Source organism: Coloeus monedula (genome assembly GCF_965178545.1).
Source record: "Coloeus monedula genome assembly, chromosome: 8".
NCBI classification, from domain to species: Eukaryota; Metazoa; Chordata; class Aves; order Passeriformes; family Corvidae; genus Coloeus; species Coloeus monedula.
The window spans coordinates 20,004,712-20,023,173 of NC_138788.1; the positions used below are offsets into that span (position 1 = coordinate 20,004,712).

General features: G+C 40.5%; 1 protein-coding gene across 2 annotated transcripts in view; it reads right to left on the reverse strand.

Annotated features, from left to right (window-relative positions):
* MARCHF8 (membrane associated ring-CH-type finger 8) overlaps positions 1-18,462 on the reverse strand; it is an 86,164-nt gene that overhangs the window by 20,292 nt on the left and 47,410 nt on the right. For both annotated transcript variants that reach the window (XM_082286627.1, XM_082286626.1), the window contains exon 3: positions 394-444. In XM_082286627.1, coding sequence (XP_082142753.1) covers positions 394-444 — 51 coding nt within the window. The remainder of the gene's footprint in view (positions 1-393; positions 445-18,462) is intronic.

Sequence of the window (18,462 nt, forward strand, 5' to 3'; positions counted from 1 at the left end):
GTAACAACAGAATAACACATAACCACATATCCTATACATATTATGGGATGCACGGCTATACATATCTTACAAAACAGCATTGGAGCCAGTTTTTGGAGCCAGTTTCCCTTCCAGATAAGATCTCAGGCATCTGTCATCTATCTTGCTCCTATCAAGCTAAGGAGGCTGACAGTGTGAAAGAGAAAACCTACTGTAGCTTCCATTTCATTTGACCTGTAAAGAGACTCTGCAAAACACCAGAGTTCTAATGTTTCAGGAGTGACTATCAATGACAGTCAGGCATAAAAAGCATTTTATACTGGTCACATCATCACATGTATCACCCCAATTTTGAAATTAATGAAATCCCAGTATCCCCAAGTTTATTAAAGAGAGTTATATCAAGCAACATACCTTTGAGATGTTACTAGAGCGGCTCACGGAATGCCCCAAAGCCTTCTCATTCTGAAAGAGCAAGAACAGGATCACTGCAGCAACACGTCACAGTTATGAAAATATTTAAAAGCTGTCATTAGAAACCAAATTCCATGGAGAAAGTCTTACAGCTGGGGCTATTAAGGATGCTGCTTCTATTAACATCAGCCTGATTTACAATAATCATTCAATTGCTTTGTTTGTTTAACAGGCAATTACCTTGCAGAAAATCACATAGGCAACACATATACAAACTGGGAAATGCTAAAGCAATTTTTTCTTTTCTCTGAGGGTAGTGTAAAGCCCTTTACTCAGATGGCATCTATTTTGGAAAGGATACTTCTCAGTATCATGAAGACCTGCTTCATCTACATTTAAAGGCAAACATCCAACCACTAAAGCTGAAAGCTGCTGCTTAATGAAAAATGAAAAGATCGCAGTGATGACTGGAAACAATCATGAATAACCACATGCATGTCTCTTCAGGATACAGGGCAGAAATACTGAGGAACTTCTTTATACTACAGAACTCGGAATTAAAATGGGAATATCATACAAGATGGAAATGTGGAAGCTGCAATTCTCAAAACTGAAATTAGCAATGACTGGATCTGTTATTCACTTTTCAGTGTGCAGACCCTGACTCATAAGGATGACAATCTTATCTCCTTTGAAAATAAACTGTAGGTTTCAGCAAGATATTTCACCCTTTAAGGATACCTGGATTCTGAACGTAAGTTTACCGTAAGTGTAACTGGACACAGCTGCTTCACTTGGAAGTGCCTAGAAACTCCTTTGCAAAAACTTTTCTGAATAAAATCCAAACTTTTTTTTTCGTAAACAAATACTACAAACAGAGCAAGTAATAACATTCAGTTACAGATCTACATTCCTCTAAGTTTGTAAAGATGGGATGCAATTGGTTTGAGATTTAAACCCTCTGACAAAAGAGCAAAGTTAATATTTTTTCCAAAGGCTCTAAGCTATGTAAGGGCTTCTAGAAGTGCATCTTTTTTCTTGGGATTTTAGGAAACAAACTCTTTCACTTTCATTTATTCCTGAAGAGAATTTAACCTAACAGAGACACTTTGACTGACAGCACTGTCTTCTAGTCTTCTTGGCAGTGACTGATCAGACAGAGCTTGAGATCAGAAGTCCTACATATACAACAAACAGGGACACAACAATTTCCCTGTCAAACAGGCAACTGTTGTTACTCCTAGACCAGCACACTGGTCTCAGACCTCCTGCCTATGGTTTGCTACAATTCAAGTGACCCTTCAGTGACTAAAGCCCACATTAAGTCAGTCTGGCTGGCTGAGCATTCAGAGGCTACACCCATACTTTGACACCCCTGTGCTCCCAGATACTTCTTCCTATAGTGCATGCCCCACAGCAACTTCAAAGCCTTTTGATGAGAAAAGAGAAGCCAAGGCATAGAACTTTAGCATGTGCTTACAAAAGCAGGGTGTCTTCCTTACACCATCAGCTGCCTCTAAACACGGTCCTGGGCACTACGCCAGATGACAGGTAAGAATTGCGTTTCCTCCATTAAAAACATGAGGAAGCAAATACAGTGCTCTGAAATTTCCTGTATGTAGGAATCTGAATATTCAGGAGACAGTAGAATAGTATTTCAGAAGAAAAGGGGAAAAGTGGCTAGGCAACACCACATGTCAGTTTTGACCGATGGCCAAAATAAAAGTCAGCAAATATCAGAATGCCAGATTTGTATACTGCAAGGCTGAGTTTGATTTTTGAGATGACTGTGAGCTTTTGTTACATAGATAACAGTATTCCTGGAACAGAAACAAACACACAAGGACCCTCAAAAATACGGACATAATGCTTATGCAAAGACTAATGTTGGACAGGACTACTGCCAGAACCCGTATGGCTAAGAACTGGCCCCAATCATAAGGGAAAGCCTCGCTGATTTCATCAAAGGCAGTGTAACCATAGCAACAGGGCAAAAAAAAAGTTCATTGAAGCTACAGGAGACAGGAGGAAGAAAAAAGGGGGCAGGAACATGTTCTCAAGCTATGACGAAAAGAGACCAACCAAGCTGGCAAGCACAAAGACTTGTCACTGCATATGTGTGAGGTGTGGGGGAAGCAGGCTGTGCCTGGCCTTCTAGGGATGCGTGGGAAGCAAACAGGACACAGCTACATGGGACAAGGGAAAATGATAGTGAAGAGTGAGACCATTGGGCAAGAAGTCTCCCTGAAGCAACACAGGTGACAGTCTCAAATCCAGCCCGAGGTGTCAAAGACAAGGATGAAATGAAACAGAGCAGAGCTTTCTTCATGTTAACTCAATGCCCCTCAAAAACTCCTGTCTAGCTGACGAAGATGCCTGCAAGGGAGAATGACTGAACTTACACAGGCACCTGTGTTGAAAAGGATGTGCTAAAATTCAGTAAGCACGACAGGCTGGAAGACAAGACCTGTATTTGCACAACACAGGAGATGATGCAGAGTAAACAGGCTTTCAGCTGCTGCCACAGAAGCTTGTCTGTCTGCCTCTGCTCCCAGAACTGATTTTATCTGATAGATGCCAGGAGCCTCCAAGAGACAGATGCACATACTATCTTTATTCATCTACTGTTGGAAACATACATATCAGAGGTTTCAGTCAGTAGATGACTGCAAACAATTGATTTTGTTATAGAAAGAGTGACCATTTTAGAACAAAAAAAGCAGTCTTGAAAAATACTCCCTGAAGGGCTACAGAGTGCATACACACATATATTTAGGAACCTGTGATATTCCTAATGGACTCCTAAGCACCTAAATGCTTTTTAACATCTCTGTTTCTTAGCCACACAAAGCAGGTACATCCATAACATCAACAGGAAAATCACTACAGGTAGATTTTAATAGTAGGCTGAGGAATTACGGAGGAACAGAAACATTAAACGGACAAAAATTATTTAAAAGGCAAACAAACAAAGCTCACTTTTCACTCTATATCCATCACCAGTACATTCATCCTGGGACTTTTTAGGATTATTCACAAATTAACACAGACATGGGAGTGGCAAGGCTAAAGCTTCTTTCATGGTACTACCACTCCCAACAAATAAAAACCTTCAGAGACTATTTCTAATGTGCTCCCACTGCACAGCAAAACATATTCTGGTTGGCAATTACAGCTCCAAACAAGCTCTCCTCCCCTCCTGCAAAAGCATTCGTCTTTGCACTTGAATGAAAGATCAAGACAAATGCAACATCTGCCAACAAGGACCGACAATTATCACCAGTCAGTGTCACTCTCCTTTAGCAATTCAGTCTTTCTGTTTGGGATAATGGGAATCCTGCCTTTTGAAGCCATCCTCAACTAGAACCACCTGGCAGGTGTTTAAAAAACAAGCAAACAAACAAATCCCTAGATAAGAAACAACTAGAAGTGCAACTTGTCACTTCTCCTGAGCAATTCACTGGCAGTTGCTGCTATAAGGCCCCCAGCAGCTAGAGTGGCTCTAGAAAAATGACTGAAAATCAGAAAAATTTCTACGCAGTCCTCTGGATGCACTTGCTTGCAATTGCCAGAATCTTCCTCCCAGCTTTCCTTTCTCTTTCTACTTTCCCCTTGAATTTGCTCCCAACAGTAAGTGACAGAGCTGCCTTCTTTCTTCACCAGTTGCTTCAGCTCACATCTGCTTTTCTGCAGGGCTCTACACCTTGCCTTCTCCATCTTGCTGGTTCATTTTCCCTTCTGCCACCATTCCCCAGTTGCATGACACCTCTCCCTTTTCAGTTCAGATATCTAGAAGAGGGTAACTCCCTTCTGTCCTTCCTTTTACCTCAGCCTTTCAGATATTCAAGTTATTTTACCCTTGCTTCCCTACCCTAATGTATCCATTTTCCACTAAACACAACACTAAGCACAACTCCAAACCCAGAATTCCTGTGAACCCCAATACACCAGTTCCTACCATGAGAGCCAGAGCAGCCATAGCTGCTCTTGTCCACTTAAAACACCAGTGTATCAAACTGACCTTTCCCCAAACTTAGCTGTAGACTTACTGCAGCATCAGCAAGCGGGCACCCTAAAGAAATACAACTTAGATATCTTTTCCAGATGAAAGGTAAAAAATAATCAGTAAAATTATTTGGTTTTGTGTTTCCAACACTTTGGTTTCCAGTCATTATGGCACATAAATAGAAGACAACAGAGGAAGCAGTTTCATAGCTTCTGGCTGCATCTGTGACTAGACACCTAAGTCCAGTCCTAAGTACAGTTAATACTAAACCCATCTTTATCTCTGCTCAAAGACCTGCAGAAGAAACTACAAGCCAGATCTCAATGGCTTAGCAAGACGATTTTTATTCTCTTTCCATCTGGGAAAGGAGGACAGAGGGCACCAGAGGATGGTACTCCTTCCCCCTAGAGACACCAATGGCTCTGTGTGAACCCAGCAAAGGCTTGCTTCCTGAAGTCTTAATTCTTTAACACACCAGTGACCTGATAGGGCACTACATTCCTCATTTTGCAATACAATTTCTGTGTTACATTATCTTACATGATAACATGGGTTAAGAGCTTCATCTGAAGATAGGCGTTCTCCATCTAAAAACTCAGTAACAAAGAACAGAGACTTTATTTTGAGGACGGTGTTACTGCAATGCCCCAGACAGAAATCCCTACAAGGCAAGCACTAATGTCTCAGCTCAAAAGAGACGCAGAAACAAACCAGGTCAGACTGGCTAGAGAACTGCCAAATTGAGGTTTTCTAGGTGGACTCTGAAAGGCATTTTAATTTCATTTTGTGCATTACAACTGCATTTTACAATGACAGATTAAGCATGAGATCAATATCTAGCAAAATCACTTACTATTATCAACAATGAATGTCACGGGCACTATTTCAACAAAGTCTTCTGGGTGAATGATTGCTTTCCTTAATAAAAAACTTTGCAGAAGAGAATGAATAAGTAACAACTGCTCCGATTCATACAGCAATTCTCCTTCTTAGATCTGATGAGAATTACAGAATGGAACACAGAATGGCACTGCTTGAAATGGTGAGGTGCTGAAGTACTGAGTACTGGATCCTTACAGGACAAAGCAGCAAATCAGAAATGAAACTCCATTCTTACGTTGAGTCCTATGACCAGAGCATGAATGCATCACTGTTCCACAAACATGCAGTCGTGCACACCCAGGTATTGTTTCAGGTTTCATGACTGTGTCAAATTTCCTGACAACTTCTTCCAAGAATTTTTGCAAATCTTGCTCTGCAACCCTATACCTGAACAGTAGATATTAAAAAGAACAAAGCTTTTAGTCTGGGGGGAAGGAATTGCTGCTGATAATATTGGCAAGTGCACTTAATTGTCTGAAGTGGACAGAAGGAGAGGAAAGAAATGGGAGAGCACTTTGCAATTATTTCCTTCATCTGTCAAAACCAGTGGATTATTAAACTACAGAAGCTTTGTCAGCACTAGATCTTGTCACTAACAGAACTTGACACTTAATTACATCAGTAGGAAATGGTACTTTGCATCTTAACAACTGAATATGACCTTTATTTCTTTGGCAGTCACCAGGTCATTGTGGAAAAGCAGTAAGTATCATCAAGGTTCATCAATGATTTTTGCACATAGCCAGAAGAGTAATGAAATGAAGAATAATGCCATAATGCACCTAGTCAAAAAACATTAATGGCATCTATGCCTTGCATCTCTGCTCTTGTGCAGTATTAACTTGAAAATACTTGTGCAGTATTTACTTGACACTTGAAAGCAACAGGGTGATGGAAATCATCACCTATTTCCTTTTTTTGCCTTTCTGGAGACACAGTATAAATACTGAAATAGGAATCCAAATCATGCCCCTTGCATCTAGTCCAGCACCTTCTGTTCTTGGATAATGCCACTCGATTCCCTGTGACCAGCAATCCACGACTAAGTGCAGAAAACCAATACAAGATTTTAGATCTATCATAGTGGACAATCTATAGCAAATTCACTGTGGATTACTCAGAGACTTAACTTGTTTATTCATATTCACATTAAGCCACTTCACATAGTGGGAGACCAACTCAGAAAAACAACCTGAAAGCAAAAGATAAGCCTAAAAGTAAAACATAGGAGAATTAACAAGCTTTATTCCAGGTGCTGAACTTACAGCTGTGCCTGAAAACATCAACAACAGAAACAAAATCATGAGATCATATGGCTTTAACAGAAAAGACTGACCAACAAAAGGAAGAGACAACAGACCAAGTGGCTTCAATGGCAAAGTTCAAGGAACTTAGGAATTCAAAGAACAAGCCACGCCCCTCGGCGGTTTGGGGAGGGAGGTCAAGGAGGCTGGCACATCACAAATAAAAAATAGAACTGAGAAGACGTTCAAAGAGCAAGGCAAACACAGCAGAATGTCAAAGTTAAGTAAGAATCACTTGCCCACGTCTGCACCCCAGTGTGGACAGTAACACAATGCGTTCCATCTCTCTCCTGCCTTGGGAGCAGCTCTCAGAACTTACATGGACGCGTCCAATATGACACAAACTTTTCAGTCACACAGGTCCTACATGTAACAGACACGGTTACTTGGTGTGCACTGCTCTGTGCCTGGCTTTGCTAGTTTGGTCCTAGGACTTCAAGAGAGATACAATGCTTGGATTCTTTCTTGACTCCAGCCAGACGCTGCGTAAGGGGAGAAGAGCATTCTCTTCAAAAAGGCCCTCTTCTCCACGGCTTTGTTCAATGTACCACTTTTCTGTATTTTGCATTGCTTTGCTTTCAAAGATTCTGCAAAGTGCTTCTTATCATGCATAACCTGCATCTCCAGCTGCCATTTCAAAAGGGACATCTGACCTCCATCTTCCTTCTTTAACCATCTGAGCTAGAAGAATATATAAAAGCTTTTCTCTTGATGACCAAAGACCACCTCACCTGGAAAGCCAAATTTTTATTTCTGTACAAGACCATCTGGTCTGGTACATCTCACTAAAATTATATCAATTTGCACACTTTTTACATGCACATGCCATGTGCCCCATTTCAAAGAAAGAAAGTAGACTACAAAGTTTGGCACCCAACATGTTTTACGGATGTTCCTACCTCACTGTTGCCAGACAACCTGCCTAAAATCAACGCACGTCTTTATGTGATGCAACTCATAACAATGAATCCTTCCCTCAGGGAACAAATTATATGAACTACAAAAGACATGATCCAAAAATATACACCTTTCTTGATAATGGAAGCAGTACACATTAAGCTTACAGTGCAAATGCCATTTCAAACAATTTTGTGTATTTAACAATAGAAAGAAAGAGACTGGCACTGAGGAAGTCTGCAATTAGAAACGCATTAAAAGGAATAACATTCTTTCTTTAGTCAAGTAATTGCATTTAATGCAACTGCTGGAATTTTCATGGTACACTAAACATGTCAATATGCCAAATCAATTGACTATTTAAAACATTCACAGATTACAAAACCCTCTACGCAACTGGAGGAATTTCTCAAGCTGCCAGCAGACAGAGGAAGCCTGCAGCCTGGAGAGCCTCTCAGAAGAGCTGGCCTTTCCCAGTGTCTGCAGGACCCTGCAGATGCAGTGCTTGCTGCATGATCAGGACACGTTTTGGCACCTGCTCCTCAGGCAGGGCAGTGGCTGCAACTCAGGCCTTAAACAGGGCCTGGATTGCTGCCTCTGCTCATCTAACATGGTCCACAAAGCTGCTCTCATTTTCAACTCACACCACCAAAATATACTGCTAAAACAGTCAATTACCGATTTATCTCTTAGCCAAGGTTACAAAAGCCTCCTGAATCTAGAACCAGATTCAGAACAACACTAGAAAACTGTGTATTGCCCAAAGTAAGCTTAATACTTCAAGTTGTTTCTATATTGCTCCAGGATTTGACCTTCTTTTCCTCCCTTTACATCTTAATGTAAGATGATTGCTTATTAACCTATTTCTGACTGCATGGACCATAGGGCAAACAATGTTCCCTAGAGAAATTAGAGAAGTCACTTCCCAGATGATGCTGAGAAAGTGTTCAGGGTATTTTTGTTAACATTTAATACAGTATGGCTAAAAGCACATGACAAAAGAGTTCTTGAAAGAGCACTTCTAGATATTATACCTATTTAGCAATACCTAATCAGTACAGACCAGCTTACTGTTTCCTGAAATTTTACCGTTGCATTTTAATTAGTGCAGTCAGCAAAATATTCTGCCTGGAGCATTTCAAACTAAACTCGGTGCTAAATGATCACAGAAATTTAGGTAAATTATCAGCTAAGGCCTACAGATGCCATTAAACTTACTGAGCCAAACATTGGTTAGAGTGAGATCCTTGTAAGACTCTAACCTGTGAGGTTCTGGAGAGTTTTAAGCTCATTACATTTCTAACATTTGTTTGTAAGTTCAGAGAACTCACTAAAAATAGTGTCTAAGAAAAGCAACGTATTCAGCCATCTTTAAAGAAAACACTGCTCAGGGAAAAAAGATGATTCACACCTAAAGGAAAAATACTTTTCATTTAAAAGATAGTGCATTTGAACTGCAGAATGAGAATCTTTTAAAGCATAAATGTGCTAATAAATTTTTTTATTAAAAGTTCAGAGTTTCAGGAAATTTCAGACATGTTGACTGACTATATACTCCCAAGTAATTTAAAGAACATGCACATGTGAATGCCCACATTTACATACTTTTAAGCTTTTTAACTAAAACATCCCACCTCCCTGCTCCACCTGAAAAAACCCCTGCAAAGCTAGGGAAAGCACATACACAGCCAACTACCCTCTCTTTCCCCAAAACTCAAATGCTGATACCAGAAACAAAGGCAAAAAACTCTTGAGATGTTACAGGCTACCCTCACCAATAACCCAAGTGCATTTTATACTATTTTGTCAAGACAGCACAGTTGGTCTCACACAGGGCTTCACCTGATGCTATGGGATGCAGCCAACTAATGTGAGTCCAGAGAGGGCTACCTGGGACTAGGGAGAAGACACTCCTGGGTACAGCATCCTTTGTGGGCACCCACTGGTGTTCTGCACTCTTTGGTGCTGTGAACATTTAAAGTCACTGCACTACTACAGTACCAGCACATGGCAAGAACCTGGTAAGACAGTGCTTTGAAATACCTGGCTACATCCACAGCCTCCTACACCATTGTTAACCATACCCTCCCACAGCCTGGCTCAGAAGGACATTTTCTGCAATTGTGAATTTCTGGGCTTCCTGTAAAAATTCAGAGCTGCAGAAGCCAAAGTATGATGTCTTTTGCTTTCACACATCTGTCTGCCAGGATCATTTTGTTTGCTTACAGTTGTGTGTGAACAACAGTGACTCAAGATGGCCATTTCTGACTGACTAAAAAACTCTGTGACACAGTGCTAGAGGCTGCAAAAGCACACAGGATTTAACACACTCTACATGTACTTCTTGGCCACCTGGGCACACTGCTGGCTCAAGGACTCTGACTGAGCCACTACCAACATCCTGACTGGAAAAAAGTATTTCAGTAACTACAAGTGGTAGTAGGTAGTTTAAAAACACTAATTTATGTTAAAGTATGAGAAACAGAGATTAAAAAATTGCACTAAAAATCTGCTAGAAAAACGTGTTTGCCTTTGGACATGGAAATCTACATTTGCTACACATTCTGCTGGGAGAAGCAGGAAGACATCTTAAAGAACCCCTGTGCAGGGACAGCTTTGCAGTCCTTACACTGTGCAACACTGAAGCCAATGAAGCCATGTTGGCTAAATTAAGCAGCGATGACCCAGCACAGCAGGGCCATCAACCTGCAGGCCAACACACAGCAAAAGGAAAAGAAAAAAAGAGATGTTTTTTGAGCAGGTGGTGTGAATACAGAGAATGGTGCCTGTAGCTGAAAAGGGGATGCTCCACGTGGGCAGCCTCAAAACTAAAAACCTGGAAGACAGCGGAAGACTGTCTGAGGCAATCAGATGGGAGACTAACAAAACGTACCAGCTGAAGAGGCCTTCCAGGAGAGCACTGCTCTTCACCCACTTGGGAAACTCAGCACACGCACTGTCTAATGAGGAGGGCTGAGCTTTCTGTGTGTCTGAATGAGCCGAATGCCAGCAGCTGTGTAAGAACTAAATTTACCACCACAGTCCCAGGAACGCCTGCATTTTCTGCAAAAATAAAATCTCTGGGCCATTAGCCTATTGAAACAGAAGCTTTTCCACTTAACTGAAGACATTTACTCATTCTCTTTCTGCAACTCTCATGCTCCAGTTCCAGTAAAATCCTGCTTGGTCTCAGAGTTTTTTATGGAAACACACATGCATCAGCTCAAAAGTACTGATATTATGCAAGTAGTATTAAGCAATTCACTTCTTTGGGTTCCTCTGCCTCACTCATTTATTCCTATGAAACAGAAAATGAACTGCAGCTGTGGAGTGTGCAGGCTGACCTACTGGGGACAGTGCTGCATTCCTGCACTGACACAGCATTTTGTAAAGTTTATTTCCCAAGGGGAAAGGGTTGTAAATAAGTCTCATATTCACATTATATCTCCTGCTCTTTATTTATCTAAAGCCTTGAGTGAGGCCTTTTTTTTGTCACAGGAAATTGCATCAAAGTTTTCAGGAAAAGTGTATTAACTTGTACAATTTGACTTTTGTTTAATTGCCTTTAAATTGACCACCATCGAAGCTAGATTTTAAAAGCTCAGTTTCCATCTTTTCTATGCTCACTGCTCTACACATTCATTATCTGCAGAAATCACACTGGCTATCTGTGAGATCTGCAGCTGGTTTACAAAATAATACATATTATTAAAATACATAATTTTGTATTTTTTGAAGTAATTTCTAAGACACCACAAAGAACCACTAAATAATTAAAAGCATTTTCATATGCCTGCTGCAAACATATATAGTCAGAACTGTAAGGGAGGTTTTTTTCTCTTAGGCTTTACACCTGTAATTGAGTGAAAAGCTAAAGCAACGAAAGAGCAGCTTCACCACTGGTACTAGAATCCAGCAGAGATGATTCCCTTAGGGGACAGGATCCTCAGTTTGCAAGCTTTTTCACCTAGAGCATCCCACCGACCACGTGCTTACTGATCCTTTTACAAAAAAGTTCTGATCTGAAACTGAAGCTTCTCAGTCCACACACCCCCTGCCCCAAACCTATTTCTGACTCCTCTTAGTTGTGAAAATACAAAAAATAAAATTACCCCTAAACGTAAGTACCATACTTCATTTGAAACGACTGCTGAAATATCTTCTGGTGATTGAAGAAAAGTAACTACTGCTTTGGAAATCCATTTTTCTTAAAAGCCAAATCCCAAGCAAGCAATATTGTTTATCTGAACATTACAAAAAGTCAAAATTCTCCCTTGGATTTTAAAGGCGCCCTTCAGAAGGCAGCCAGCAAGGAAAAAAAAAAAAAAAAAAGCAAAGCATTGTCTAAAAGATAAAACAGATGATTTGGCACAACACACACTCTGGGAAAGGCGGGAGTGCAGGGGGAAGGATTAGATGCTGCTGAGCTGCACCTTGCAAGTGCAGGCAGTGGGACTGATCAGACAGTACCATGGGATAAGGATGGAACCTGCACGAACAACTGGACTGTGCTCTGAAATACGGAGACTTAAATGCACGAAGACTCAAACCAGAACATTGTGGCCCACATTCAGACTCCCCCATATTTAAAATTCACAGTTTTGTGTTTCAATACAGACAGTTACCAAACATGAGTGAGAGAGATGTGAATTTGCAAGGAAAAGCTAAGGGTTAGATACATTTAGACATCTTTTGCATTTTAACTCTTTGTTTCCCTTTCACCATTCCTTACACAGATGTGCTGTGCTTTGAGAAAGTCACAAACGTCACTGTGTTTTCACAGGCATCCAGGAGGAAATTCATAAGTGAGATGAAATAATTCCTTAGATCAGGCAAGACCTGAGACTGGTGAGCAGGGATTCCTGCAACAAAACAAGGGTCATGGACAATGGGAATCAACCCAAAGGAAAATGCAGGAAGGATGTGTGCTTGTAAAGAGTTAGCACTTACAACTGATCAAAAGATAACCGTTCACCCAGCAGTTATGACAATTTCCTATTACCTTTACAGTTCAATTTTTAATAATCCTCCAAACAGGGAGATAGGGATATTTAAATATCAGCTCTGGAAAAAGTCTTGGAGTCTTTGGACACACTCCCTGTAGGCTTCCCTTGTTTAATGTGTGGAAGGGAAGAAAACATCTTGTCTCCGCTGAAAACTAGCTGGGACAAACCTCTTCCAGTCACTTAGAACTCCAAACTTTAGAATCTCAAAGTAGTGAAATAGGCAGCCTTATTCTGCAGCTAAGAACAAAGTAGCATAACAGAGAGGTAAATAACAAAAGCAAAAATTCGAAGGAACAAGTGGCCAATTTTCTATGCAGATGCTCAGAAAAATGAATATTTTGCTTGAGAAGTTCCTTAACACCATCTGCTTCTAGTACCCAAAGTGACAGAATGAATGACATCAAAAAGAGGATGTAAAATCGGAAGAAGCTCTCTTAGTACATTAAAGTATTTAGGTAACACCCACATTATCACCACAAATTAGGCTGTACTACAGGATTGAAACTTTGGTGCACAGTACACGTGCGTTCTTATACAGCACCTTTCCTCCAAAACCATATTCCCTCTCCAGAGGAAATACTGCACTCGTTCACTGTTGAACAGCACTAGACAGCAGCTCAAAATAAGAACAAGATGATACCTGTGGCAGAGACACGATGAGGCCAGTTTGCAATATACAGCCTCTTGCAAAACACACGCCTGGAGTTTGATATCAGTATCCTGAAGTAGGCAAACCTGGCAGTTACTCGGCAGACAAGAAACCTGAGGCACAAGGAAATTATGCTGCCCTGATTGAAATTCAGCCGTTTGTACTACTGTTGTACGCGGTGTTGCGCTGTGTCACAGCCAGCAGCCGTGTCCTGTTACAGGCACGTGGCCAAACTGTGTGTGTGGTTTGCAGAGGACGAGTTTCCTGTGCAGCAAAGCCACGCCAAAGCAAGGAGAACATGAGCGAGACAAGAGCTCTCCCTTCCATTCTTCTTGGTTGTAGAATGTAAATCTCCAAGCTGGATCTTGTCAGGGCATTGATTTTCACAGGGAGTATCAGACTTTGGGATCTGCTTTAAGAGCTGCCTCCCAGAGCCCACCACCTGGCAAAATGCTGACTACTTCTTAGTAACTGCTTCCTTCAAGTCAGAATGATGTATGTCACTCTACCAATCTCACTTTGCCCCTGAAACTTTTCTATTTGTCCCCACCACTTGTACATTTCAACTCAAATTGTCATTGCACTTCCCTGGCTACATAATGACCTCTAACTCTCTAAGCATGTGGTCCATGAGCATGCAGAAGGTGCTCCACAAGGTCCTCATTCCTGTACAGGGGGGGCAAGCAAACTGAGGGTGATGCAAACAACTGATAAATGTTCAAAGATACCTAATTTGTTGTATTTTGGGGATTTTTTCCGTTTGTTTTGTGGTGTTGGGGTTTTTGTTTGTTTTGGGTTTTTGTGTTGCAAGTGAGGCCCCACAGCATAAGGAATCTACAGGCACTTCCAAAAAAGTTAGGCTTCCTCTAGGTGCTTGGATATTTAAGTTTTTCCAGCCTTTGGCACACTCAGAAACCCTGCTGCCTGTGCTCCCAAGCACATGGGCATAACTGGAACATAGCAGTGTAACTGAAGTACAGAGGATTACATTTCAGGAGGGACATGTTTTGGTGCGAGACTAAAGACTTATGGATATTAAAAAACAGGAGCTGCTTCCCAAAGTGACAGGGTGAAACCAGCAAAGCCCACACATAAACACTGCCTGTAAGTAAGCATTGCTTCAGCAGCAGAGATACAGTGAGGAGAACAGGAAATGAACCAGTGACCACATCAAGTGCACCTTCAGCCACCACCACTGTCCCCAGCACCATCTTAACTCGCATTACACCTGCACTTTCTGTCTCCTTGTGCCTTTTATCACCCTTGATTCTTCTTAAGATACTGCTCTTCCCATATGAACCAGCCTTTTTCTCCTGTCCTTCTGCTGGTGTCTATGTTATCTTTTTCTGTATCCTTCCCCACCACTGCAATAACTTGGAAATATATTTAAATTCAACGCAAGAAATGGAATTTGGAATGTTATACAAAGGAGGGTGACTTCCACATCAAGAATCTAGAATGGGTAGAAATCTGCATAAAATCTAATCCCAGGTACAAAAGGGAGTTCCTGTAAGCTTTAGAAAAAAGGACTGCAATAATTTTTAAATCCAGAAGGATTCTATTTCTCTGCCAACTAACACTCCTCAAAGGTGGAGTATTAGATTTGGCTTCCAGTTTAACATACCCTTCTAAAAAATAATTATAGATATGATGGCTTTATTCCCTGAAAGATATGGGGTTAATCCCACTATACAAACGTCACAAATACTGGAGGTCCTAGAATGACTGGAACATTCTGTCTGGATGTAATTAAAAATCAGAATACTGTGCCAAATTCAATTGATGCTTTCAAGAAAGAAGATAATTCAGGAGCAAGGCTGTGTACTGCTAAGCAATACAACACATGGCAAAAGGCTAGAATTGAATCAGAAATCTTAAAATCCAATACAAGAAAATTTAAAGATGACTACAGCAATCAACACAAGGCACTAAGAGGAATGGATACCGGCATAAAAACTGAAGGTTTTACTGGAGTAAAAAGACTACCAGGCGTATTTATGTCAAATGCATTAAAATGCATATATAGACATATATACATATATATTAAAACAAAAACCTGACAAACTACATTTTGTTTTCATTTAATAGAAAGAATCTGCACTAGACGGGGTCAAATCAAGGGCTACAGTAAATTAAGTCATAGAAACACTCTCAAAAGTGACTTGAAATCCTTCAAGTGTCACCTCAATTTTAATGACAAGGTAGTTGACTTCATTCGTACCACAGACAACAACAAAGAAGAAAGGTTAGGCTGAGCAAGGGCTGAGGAACTAGGAGGTGCACTTTCTGTAGTCAGACCTTTATGGCCTTGGACACCAAACCTTCCCAAAGCTCAGCTGAAAAGAATGGGACAAAGTCTGAAAAGCGCTGATAGGTAAAAGTGGTTCATATCTATAAACGGTAAAGAAGAAGACAACTTGCAAAAACGCTCGCGTTACAATGAGCAGATTCTCTTCCCACTGCTGATCAGGAGCTCATGTTTCCTTCTTGTTAAATTCACACTTCTTGCTATTGCAGATGCTCTGTTTTCATCTCAGATGTATCTGTATTCACCCTTCTTTTCCTTTCAGTGAAAAGGATGTCAGCATCTTCCCTGGAGTCAGACATGTGAGAAGGCTTCTACTTGTGTGTCTGCAAATCAAAAGCTGCTGATACATGGCATGGCATGGCAAAGTGAAAACTCTTAAATAAAAAGCAGAAGAGCAAAAAAGGGAAAGGAGGATAGAGCAAGTAATAAGCAATATAATCTGCAATACAATTGAGGAACATAAAAACAAAATAAATAATCCTCCTCTAGCCCAAATTTTTTTTGTTTGCTTTGTTTTTTTAATGACAGGATGTCTCTTACATTTCTTTTTTGAATTTGGGATGAAAAATGTAGGTCTTCTAACAACAGACAATTTGCAGAAACCATTAATGGTTTAAAGCATCAAGAAAAACTAGACTGAAGAGCCTGATTCACAAGCTTTTTCATGGGCTAGGGGAAGATTATCAGACAGCAAGGGAGAATGCAGAGTTCCTTTCCAACTGTACCCACCCAAGGAATATTCTTGTCCCTGTTGTACTTTATTCGACTTTGAGATAATGGGCTGCAGAAATGAGACTGTTAAAACATCCATCCTACAACTGCTACATCTCAGAAATCCTTTCACAGAAGAACTTCAGCTCCCACCACTAAGTTTCTTCCAGTTGTCATCTGCCATAATATTATTAAGATTTTGTAGAGTACACAGTTTCTTGATCAAAAGACTGAAATACGAGATAAAAATCTGCATTTGGGTAGATTATCACTGCATTTACCTAGCTTGATTTTTCAATATGAATTTGGCCTCTGTTCTGTTTTTCTTAAAAAGACTACCTTTCTTGAATTATCACATATATTGTCCTATGCCTGTTCCTCTCCTGCACAGGACAGCTAGTGACTTTATGCCAGGTAACCAGGAGATAGTCTCAATCTCACCTCTAAAAGGGCTTTGCTCCAGTATAGCTGAGGGAAACAGAAGAAAGGTTTATAGAAATGGCTTCTTGTAATGAGCTACATTTCTCATTATCCATAACACTGCTGCTTACAGCTTATTAGGATATCCTCTTACTTTTAAACCACACTGTGTAGGTTAAGGCAACCTTACTGAGAAATTGGCTTGGTCCTGGCACCACTCCTCAACTCCTCTTTACATTTAATGAAGCATTTTTGGCAGGAAAGAAAATGCCCAGTGCCTAATTAAGAGCTTTGATAGGGTTGTACTTTGTTGAAATGCCACAGGTATGTCATGAAAACCATGGTGCAAAATACCAACACAAAACTCCCTGCCTTGCACAGCCAGTGAAAGTTTGCCAATCAAAATAAGCTTTATGGACAGAGATTTTTTTTTATTATTTTTTCTTTTGCCTGTCTACAGTGTGTTTGCAATTTAAATACAGGTATTTTGGTAAATCATAAGCCTTCAAAGTACAGCTTAGGCTTATAACTCTCCTACCCTTGCAGCCATTAAGAAAAAAATGGAGAAAACGTCTTTTGATTGTGACAATGCCTTCAGTTGAAAAGCTGATATGGCAATCATGAGGTATTGTCATAACAACTTGTCACCAAAGTTCATTACTTTAAGGTTGATGAAAAACAACAGGGACAGTTATAAACCACTGTCCCTTAGAAAGCAGCAGCTCCCAAGCTTTGTACACAAAGCCGTTTCAGGGATGCTGACTGCAGCTAAGCTCATGTCTCTTAATATAAGAGCTTCTGTCCAGCTGTAATAACTATACCAGACTGCAGCAGGGATGATCACTAAGTCAACTCCTACTCTGACCCGTAATTGTAACCTGGGAAATGAGAAGACAACAGAAGTCAGGAGACTAATTTCACTTGAAACAAGGGATATTTTTAGGGAGAACAACATGCAGTCAGTACTCTCACAAAGACCAGAGTGGGTGCAGGGCCACAATTATGGGAGAGGGAAGCATTAAAAAAAAAGTAAAATAGCAGAAGCAGAGTTCCTGAACAATGCAGACAGAAAACACAGGGATTATTACTCTAACCATGATGGCCCAGCCTGGATTTGAAAGTAGAGCTGGTGCCTCAAGTAGCCTAAGGTATTACATTTGGTTCTTCAAACTAATCTGACCCCTTTGAGACAGACAAATACTTCCTTGGGGAAGAGTGTTGTTACATTTCAACATCCTAATATTAACCACTGACTGTCAATTGAGATAAAATAAGTACCCCAGTGAGTCATAAAACACTGATTTTCCATTAGACAGCAAGAGAGAAACTGAAGACAAGTAACAACAACAAAATTAGTAGTTAACAGAAACCAGATGGAATAGTAAAAACTGTTAAACTATTAACTTAATATCAAGAGAAAGAAGTAACAGTGTGGAGTAACCACAGAATGCCTCAATATGGAGACCAATCAACCATAACAGTCATCATAAGGAAGCTTAAATTGACTGGTTTTGAGATTGCTTCCTGTTACACTGGGCTAAGCTGGGAACTTGACATTAAATTAGAAAAAGGGAAAAAAAGATCCCCAGACAAGAGAAACACAAAAAGCCATGTTAGCAGCAACTCAGCTGCCCAACAGAAGGTGCAGAAACCAATCTCTGGAAGAACATTTTAAAGACATTTCTTCCTTCTCCCAACGCTCTCCTGCTACTCCCTCTCTTTTGAACAGCCAAATTCTACCACTGAAGAGTTTCAGATTCCCATAATAATAATAATAATAATGCATCTCCAAAGTCTTTGCCAGGACCTAGTTTAAGGACTATCTAGAAATGTGCTTGTTCGTCACCAAATTGCCACTTGGAGCATTACTGGCTCTAGTACACATA